The sequence below is a fragment of the Pyrus communis genome, chromosome 6 (assembly GCF_963583255.1).
Source record: "Pyrus communis chromosome 6, drPyrComm1.1, whole genome shotgun sequence".
Lineage (NCBI taxonomy): Eukaryota > Viridiplantae > Streptophyta > Magnoliopsida > Rosales > Rosaceae > Pyrus > Pyrus communis.
The window spans coordinates 27,037,710-27,047,511 of record NC_084808.1 but is presented as its reverse complement, the minus strand read 5'-3'; the positions used below and the strand labels follow the sequence as shown (position 1 = coordinate 27,047,511).

Here is a 9,802-nt window from a genome sequence, read left to right as displayed (position 1 = left end):
TTTCTAAAATTAATGAAGATTGAGAAAATACATATATGGTTACGATCATGAAATTTGTCTCAATTTTTCCTAATCATCATCGGATTTTTCCAAAGCCCCATAGCCAATTACGATTTTCTTCTAAGTAAAAACATACCTTCGAGAATCCATCTATTCAAAAAACCAATAGCAACAAACTGTCTATATTATCATATACCAAAAGAAAAAAAACTACAACAGACAACACTAATTCGGAGCAGAACTCTCTAGCATCTTTATTTACGTAGATTGATTAATTGGTTCTTTTTTATTTTTTGTTAACATATACAATATCCGCCCTGGACTAATTAGATCATGGACGGAAAGGATTAAATCCGGCCTGCACCGCCTTTTCCAAAGGCCAAAAGAGTGGCTCAGGGAGATTATCCCACTCATACCAATCCCAACCATCACACATGTTTGGCTCCATATTACGAGGTTCTTGATCTTCATCTGCTAACACTGCTCTGGTGATAATCGCCACGTAGTGGCACGGCTTCGCTTCCTCTCGGAACACATGGTTTGTGACCGTCAGCAATTCTATATTTTTAATGTCCAAGTCAGTTTCTTCCTTCAGCTCTCTTGCTGCACACTCCTCAAAGCTCTCACCTGCACAACACAAAATACAAATTGAATATCCCACATTGAAGCAATAGGCTTTGAAAAATAAACGAATTTTACATCCAACAATTGACAGAATAAAGTACAATATATAGCAACAGTTCTTTTCTAATACTAATGAAATGTTTTTGGTTACAAAATCATCAAACTTCTCGTGTTGTGAAATTGGTAAGATGCAAATATTTGTGACACAATATCTGTATTAGTGTTGTGCAGGTTTTCAAATGAAAGAACGATTACCGAACTCGAGGTGACCACTGGGGAGGGAAAACTTGGAGTCACCAATGGAGGAACGACGGCGTCCTAAGAGCACCTTCTTCCCTTTCAACAGGCACACCACAACCACCACTCTCGGCGCCGCAATCCCGTTTTGCATGTTTTGTGTTTGCTCAACCATGCTTTTTGTGTCCTAGTTTGTACTGGATGTCGTAGCCTAACGGCCTCTCCTTCTATAAATAGTGGACTACTCAATGAGTCAGTCAATCCTGAAGATGAAAACTTGGTCCAAAACTTCCCGGAGGCAGATTGTCTGCCCTCTCATTACCATACCCTTTTCATCCTCTCTTATAGTGTGCGGTTACGGTTAAGCTACGTCAATATTTTATATTGATTTTTTATATAGAGATAATAAGACAAAAAAATAATTAGAATATAAAAAATTAACGTAATTTAACCGTGACTGCATAAATAGAAAGAGATGAAAAGAACATGGTAACAGGAGGGTAGACAATCTACCTCCAAACTTCATGACTGATTATTGTAGTACCATGTTGTATACAACACTTTTTCCACGTGTGAACTGACTAAATGTGAATGCTAACCAATATTAACGGACGGTTTCTAATTTTTCTTGGATAACTATTGGACAAGTGTCACAAGAATAAGCTGGTATCAAGTTAGGGACAACTTTGCATCCAACACATGAGCGTGTCTGTTGGAAATTATATATTATAATATAAAATATTGTAATATATAATTTTAATAATTGAATAAAAAATACTGTTAACCAATTTCTTAGAAAGGTTATGTTGTTAATTTAGGTGTCCCTTGATAAGTGATGTATACTTATAGATGAAAAATTACATCTCTTTAATAAGTAGACATTGGATTCTATATAAACCCATGAAACCAGTGGTATTAAATATAGAAAATTAGAGTTAATTTTTACTCTTCAGAAATAGGATTTCCCCACTTTGTTTCTCTCATGCTTTGTGAGTCAAATTCCGAGTCCTGTCTTGAGAGCACATAATATATAAAGTTCGTCAGAGTCCGAAGATTGAAGTGCTTTGAATTCGGATTATAGATTGTTGAATCCTGGGAGATGGACACCTACCAAACTACAAGCACAAGAGTAGGGGTGAAATTCTATCTTTAGGACATTGCATTTATGCAAGCCTCAATCTCCAAGTTTGTCAGTTATTATAACTTTCTCTCTAGTTGTTTATATTAATCTCATATATCATTGATGTTGTGAATTTCTTTATGATTATTATCATTGGAATTATATTGTTATTTTTCATATTTTCTAATATTGCTCCAACAGTGTCATCTTACTCATTCTTTGCAACTAACATATTTTAATCATTTAAATCTCATAATCAAAATAATCTATTTTCTCGTTATCATTTAAAATTTTTCTTATAAAAATTCATTTGAATTCGGGGCCGTTTAGTCATCTATATATGTATTAATAAATTGTTGATATTCATGAATATGTTACTTGATACCAACATCGTTGATTTGCTTCAATAACTCGATGATATTCGATTTGATTGAAATTTTATAGAGATAATTATTAAATGAGGATAAAAAAAATACACTGTTTCAATTATGAAATTTCAATTATTTTCAGAAAATTCGCTTCAACTATTAGTGTCGCTTGACTATGAGCTTAATTTTTTTGATAAGGGGATGAATTTTGTGGGCGAAGCTATTCTATTTACGGTAGGCGAAGAAGAAGATTGAGAAAATACACAGTTCCGACAAGGGCGACCGCTGTGGCCCCAAAAACCGAAAGGCATAAAAAAAATTTACGTTGCTTCATATGTACAAGGTTTTGTTTTGTTTTAGATAAATAATAAACCTTCATCATTGTTATCAATTTATCTTATACTAACCTTTTTGCATGCATATTGACGCGTGCGAAAGGCTTTTTATTTATTATAGATGCTACGTGCCTCTAAAGTTTTTCTAAATGTGTTTGATAATGTATAAGCAAATATTGCGTTAACTTTTCTAAAGTTGTCATGACCAAATAATGATGATATATTTTGATACATTTATCTAAAACAAAAGATTAACAATATCTACATACAAAAACATAAAGCCTACTTGTAACGTGATGGTGTCATTACCAAATCTTGGTATCTTTAATCATGAATGCTAATTTTCAAATACAATGAATTTTATTCTACATTTTACCCACAACATCATCTAATATACCATGAATTTTAATCTTTTACCCACAACATCTTCCTTATCGTTTTTGTGTGTTCTCATCTTTTGCTTTTATTATCTAATCCCAGTAATATTAATCTTGGTGTTTCAACACGATTTGCGGCCATTAAAACGTATATAAGGTGCATTTGAAGAGGGTGGCTGTCAATTAAACGAAATGTTTAGAAGTCAATGTTTCGATTTCAATAAATCCACATTTTCTAAAGTAACTTTATTGTGTTTGTTGCCTCAACTCCATCTATTTGGTTGAGAAGCTCAAGCGTAAGGAGAACGATGACAGAAAATCATATTAGAAACCTTAAATCTATGCAACCAGAAGTCGAATCATTGAGTGATCCACAATCAAGATCTTTGCGGCATATAAACGTAAAACATGTATTTGAAAGTTCCGGGACACTCCAAAAAGCTATTGTTTCTTTGTTTCTTTTAGATTCCATTCCCAAGAGCACTAGACTTGCACACACACCTTAGACCATCCAATAGTATGAATATATTTCCAAACTCTATGAAGAACAAACCGAACTAAAATATCGCAATAAATTGACTAATCCAAATGAAAAAAAAAACTCGATAAAGCAAAGTATGACAACCCAAAATAATTAAGAGTCATACCTGATTAGTTGCATTGCACCAACAACAGCAAAGGTCGATAATTCTCTTAAAATTGAAAACTCAAATCTACTTAAAATAAAACAAAATGACATCACAGGCCATAAGAAGATTGAAGCCAATTCAGGGGCTTGTCGATAATTCTCTTATAAGTGTGTGCTTGAACTTTGCTGTTGATAATTCTCTTAGGTCGAGTGGTATAACTTGTCAGGATGACTATTTCGACAAAGCTCCGCGGAGTCGAAGATAGAGTAAACCTACATCTAATTAGACAAATAATACAATAAAAAATTAGTGACTCCGCAGATGTAGGTTTACTCTATCTTCGACTCTGCGGAGTCACTAATTTTTTTATTGTATTATTTGTCAAGAGAAAAGATTGAGATATGATTCACCAAGAGAAAGGAAAGATCCATGCAATTGATAAAATCCAAAATAGACGATGAATCCAGAGGAAAGTTTGGTCCAAGAACGAGATTCGGCTTCTTTAAGTCCGTTGTTCCTTAGTAGCTCAGTGGTAGAGTGGTCAATTGTTAACTGATTGGTCTTAGGTTCAAATCCTACTTAAGGTGTTTTATTTTATTGTTAAATAAAGTGTTGTTATCGGCAATCCAAAAATATCATCCTATACTTCTATAATTTTTCCTTATGATGTTTATAACTTTGGAGTGAAGTGTGACCTTTCATAAGAACTCAAAAAAAAAAAAAAACAATAGTTAAATTAATATATGTGGCCTTTAGTAGTAGCAGTTTTTCGTTTTCATTTATTGCTTACATATAAAAATTAGAGATTTTAAATTATGAATTCATTTGAAAGGTCCTATTGTTGAAGTATTAGAATTGTTAGGATTTATCCGTGTTTGTTGCTTAGTTGGTTATTCACCTTGTTAATAATGCCCTGGTTTGTAGGGTAATCTGTTTTGTTTGAATTGGTCTTAGACCCACTTACCACGTTCTTAGGAGCTGTAAACGTGGAGCTTATCTTTTCGTTGTTTCCTGATGCGAGATTTATACGCACACAAATTAAACCCTCTTTTTGACAATTGTAGTATAAGTATAAGTAGGGATCGTTCTGGACCGGGGATTAGGAGGGATTGTTAATCACTTGGATTTGACTCAAAAACGTAAAAACACAATATAAAACACTATACTAGACACAAAGAATGCAAAACTAACTTTAAATCACTAAGACAAACCAAAGACTCAAAATAGCACAAACACACTCAAATCTGCCTAAAGACCACTTTCTGGGCAGTTTTGAGCACAAACCCAAATTTGGACGAAATTAAGTTGTAACTTGACTCAAGACTCTTAAAAACACAAACTAAATTGATTTCTAACTAATTTGACATTAAAGTAAAGGGGGATTTAGGTTTATACGAAATTAAATTAAATGAACAAATTGCAATTAAAACAGAATGTAAATATGAAATTGATGAAATGGAATGAATGGAAGCTAGCCAAGGGGTTCATCTCCACACATGTTACACTTGCATAATAAAACGATTTCCAATTGCATTTCAATAAACCATGAATTCTCAACACCCCAAGTTAACCGTGATGCACTAATTAACCTTCAAATCTTCCTAACGTTATTGAATTGGATGATTGCATACGACAACCCAAAACATTCCACACAAGTCCCCTACATGATTGCATAATAGAGATACAAGTAAGAATCATTACGCTCTATGAAAATTATAAGTGTTGACGAGGCATTCGTTACTATGATTGCATGAAACTTATGCCAAGAATTCGTTTAACGCGATTGTTTATAAGCAACCTCCACTACTTGTGAATATAAGTTCATAATTATTAGGTGAAACTCACTTATATTCTAGCGTCATATTCATGCATGAAAATTAAGCGTGCACTCTCAATAAACATACATAAATAAGTTATCAATCAAACAGTTAAACAAATTGAATCCACAACTTATGAAACGCAATTAGAAGTAATCAAATCAAAATGCAAGTATAAACATATATTTCGAATTCCCCCCTAGCCAAGGGGGGTTTAGTTCCTCATACGTACAAAACAAAGAGAATTGAAATTAAACATTGAATTCAAAGGAAAAGAAACACCTAAACATTCCAACAACTCAAACTTGAATTGTATGAACATTTAGGCCCGCTTCTCTTCCTCTTTGTTGTAGCACAAGGTCTAAGGTGAGTTTTGGGGATTATGGATGATGTAGAATGATAGGTTTTGTGGAATGGTGAAGGAGGTGATGGTGTTTGGATTAGTAGGGAAGGCATGGCAACAAGGGGTTTGTTGCTTGGTGAATTTCTGAATGTATGGAAGAATGAATGCTTTTTTTTTTTTTTTTGCCTTGCTGCAAAGCCTTATTTATAGGGCTAGGAAAGGTAGGAGACAAGGTAGGAGACAAGGTAGGACGGCTAGGAGACAAGGTAGGACGGCTAGGACAATGTAGGACAGCTAGGAGACAAGGTAGGACGGCTAGGACAAGGTAGGACGGCTAGGAGACAAGGTAGGACGGCTAGGAGACAAGGTAGGAATTAGGCACCATGTGTGAATAGATAAAGCCTTCTAGAAATAAGGTTTTTAGGCCCCCTTGCAGCTCCCTAACTGAATTCAAGTCTTCAAATTCGTCCATCCTCATGCCTTCATGCTTGCACTATCCAATCTTGGCCCAAAAATGCTCTAGAATGCTCCAAATTGCTTCTTTTTGCTTCCTTAGCCATATGAACCTAGAAACACACGAAAATGGCATAAAGGACTAAAATAACTAAAGAAACACAATGTAAATGCATGAGAACAAGCCAATTAAGTAGCATAGATATGCTCCTATCATTTCCTTGTAACAGGCTTGTATAAAGCCTCTGCTTTTGCAATTCAGTAAAGTATGCTTTTCAGTCTAAACTTGCAAATTTGCACTGAGATCCAACATCTGGTATTAGAGCCTCGTCACAGAGGCCTGATTGAATATTCTAAGAAACTGCAGTTTCTTAAGGAAGTAGCAAGAGTAAGAGATTAGTAAAAGGGAGAAAATTCAGAGAATCATGGCGACAGAGAACAACAACTTTGTTCAGCCAGCAATTCCACGGTTCGATGGTCATTATGACCATTGGGCCATGCTCATGGAGAACTTCCTCAGATCAAAGGAGTACTGGGTCATGACCAAATAATGATGATATGTTTTGATACATTTATCTAAAACGAAAGATTAACAATATCTACATACAAAAACATAAAGCCTACTTGTAACGTGATGGTGTCATTACCAAATCTTGGTATCTTTAATCACGAATGCTAATTTTCAAATACAATGAATTTTATTCTTACATTTTACCCACAACATCATCTGATATACCATGAATTTTAATCTTACTTTTACCCACAACATATTCCTTTATCGTTTTTGTGTGTTCTCATCTTTTGCTTTTATTATCTAATCCCAGTAATATTAATCTTGGTGTTTCAACACGATTTGCGGCCATTAAAACGTATATAAGGTGCATTTGAAGAGGGTGGCTGTCAATTAAACGAAATGTTTAGAAGTCAATGTTTCGATTTCAATAAATCCACATTTGCTAAAGTAACTTTATTGTGTTTGTTGCCTCAAATCCATCTAGTTGGTTGAGAAGCTCAAGCGTAAGGAGAACGATGACAGAAAATCATATTAGAAACCTTAAATCTATGCAACAAGAAGTCGAATCATTGAGTGATTCACAATCAAGATCTTTGCGGCATATAAACGTAAAACATATATTCGAAAGTTCCAGGACACTCCAAAAAGCTGTTGTTTCTTTGTTTCTTCTAGATTCCATTCCCAAGAGCACCAGACTTGCACACACACCTTAGACCATCCAATAGTATGAATATATTTCCAAACTTCATGAAGAACAAACCGAACTAAAATATAGCAAAAATTTGACTAATCCAAATGAAAAAAAAAAACTCGATAAAGCAAAGTATGACAACCCAAAATAATTAAGAGTCATACCTGATTAATTGCATTGCACCAACAACAGCAAAGGTCGATAATTCTCTTAAAATTGAAAACTCAAATCTGCTTAAAATAAAACAAAATGACATCACAGGCCATAAGAAGATTGAAGCCAATTCAGGGCTTGTCGATAATTCTCTTATAATCGTGTGCTTGAACTTTGCTGTTGATAATTCTCTTAGGTGGAGTGGTATAACTTGTCAGGATGACTGTTTCGACAAAGCTCCGCGGAGTCGAAGATAGAGTAAACCTACATCTAATTAGACAAATAATACAATAAAAAATTAGTGACTCCGCAGATGTAGGTTTACTCTATCTTCGACTCTGCGGAGTCACTAATTTTTTATTGTATTATTTGTCAAGAGAAAAGATTGAGATCTGATTCACCAAGAGAAAGGAAAGATCAATGCAATTGATAAAATCCAAAATAGACGATGAATCCAGAGGAAAGGTTGGTCCAAGAATGAGAGTCGGCTTCTTTAAGTCCGTTGTTCCTTAGTAGCTCAGTGGTAGAGTGGTCGATTGTTAACTGATTGGTCTTAGGTTCAAATCCTACTTAAGGTGTTTTATTTTATTGTTAAATAAAGTGTTGTTATCGGCAATCCAAAAATATCATCCTATACTTCTATAATTTTTCCTTATGATGTTTATAAATTTGGAGTGAAGTGTGACCTTTCATAAGAACTCAAAAAAAAAAAAAAAAAAAAAAAAGTTAAATTAATATATGTGGTCTTTAGTAGTAGCAGTTTTTCGTTTTCATTTATTGCTTACGTATAAAAATTAGAGATTTTAAATTATGAAAAATTCATTTGAAAGGTCCTATAGTGTTTGCCCTTGCACTCAAGGTCTCGTGTTCAAATTCCTTTCCCCATAGTTTTTAATTAGTTCACTAGAGATTATCTATCATTTGTCCAAAAAGTTCCCTGATACGAAAAATGTCTATTTTCTTTAATATTTTATGTACATACGTATTAATACTAAAATAAATATATTTTATGTGAAGTTATGTTAGGGCATATTTTTAGTGTCCCCCAGGGCCGCAAAAAGCTTAAGACCAGCACTGGGTTCTGATCAGGAAATTTGTTTCAGTTTTTCCTACTCGTCATCGGATTTTTTCAAAGCCCCATATAATCAATTACCATTTTCTTTTAAGTAAAAACGTAACTTCGAAAATCCATTTCTTCAAAAAAAACCAATAGCAACAAACTGTCTATGTTATCATATACCAAAAAATAAAACAATAACACACCAATGCTAATTCGGAGCATAACTATCTACCATCTTTATTCACGTACATAGATTAATTGGTTCTTTTTTATTTTTGGTTAACAGATTAAATCTGCCCTGACTAATTCAATCATGGACGGAAAGGATTAAATCTGGCATGCACCGCCCTCTCCAAAGGCCAAAAGAGTGGCGTACGGAGATTGTTCCACTCATACCAATCCCAACCATCACACATGTTTGGCTCCATATTACGAGGCTCTTGATCTTCATCTGCCAACACTGCTCTGGTGACAATGGCCACGTACTGGCACTGCTTCGCTTCCTCTAGAAACACATGATTTGTGACCGTCAGCAGCTCTATATTCTTGATGTCCAAATTAGTTTCTTCCTTCAGTTCTCTTACTGCACACTCCTCAAAGCTCTCACCTGCACAAACACCAAAAACAAATTGAAAATCCCAAATCGAAGCAATAGATGTTGAATAATAGACGAATTTCATATTGGATAATTGACAGAATAACTACAATATACAATAAATAGTTCATTCCTTATACTAGTGAGATGTCTTTTGTTACAAATCGCGTGTTGTGAAATTGGTAAGATGCAAATATTTGTGACAGAGTATCGGTATAGTACGTTGTGCAGGTATTCAAATGAAAATGATTTACCGAACTCGAGGTGACCACTGGGGATGGAAAACTTGGAGTCACCAATGGAGGAACGACGGCGTCCTAAGAGTAAGAGCACCTTCTTCCCTTTCAACAGGCACACCACAACCACCAATCTCGTCTTGGTTTTCTTTAGTTGCGGTGGGTTTTCTTTTTCTTTCTTTTTTTTTGGCTTTTTTTAGTTGTGCTTGACTCTTTGCGGATCCTCCCTTCCCTTCGTCTTGGTTCCTAC

The 9,802-nt window shown here is 34.6% G+C and overlaps 1 protein-coding gene across 1 annotated transcript; it reads right to left on the bottom strand.

Annotated features, from left to right (window-relative positions):
* On the bottom strand, window positions 1-1,071 carry LOC137737432 (geranyl diphosphate phosphohydrolase-like). The gene is made up of 2 exons (XM_068476897.1): window positions 880-1,071; window positions 1-627 (listed from the first exon to the last, which is right to left on the bottom strand). The coding sequence occupies exons 1-2, from the start codon at window positions 1,034-1,036 to the stop codon at window positions 332-334; spliced, it is 453 nt and encodes a 150-aa protein (XP_068332998.1). The 5' UTR covers window positions 1,037-1,071; the 3' UTR covers window positions 1-331.
* Window positions 1,072-9,802: the final 8,731 nt, after the last annotated feature.

Bases quoted from the DNA above. Each gene is read 5' to 3' on its own strand.
- LOC137737432 (XM_068476897.1), bottom strand. From the start codon at position 1,036: ATGGTTGAGCAAACACAAAACATGCAAAACGGGATTGCGGCGCCGAGA. The intron at 628-879 runs GTAATCGTTCTT...TGTGTTGTGCAG, and splicing joins CAGTGGTCACCTCGAGTTCG to GTGAGAGCTTTGAGGAGTGT.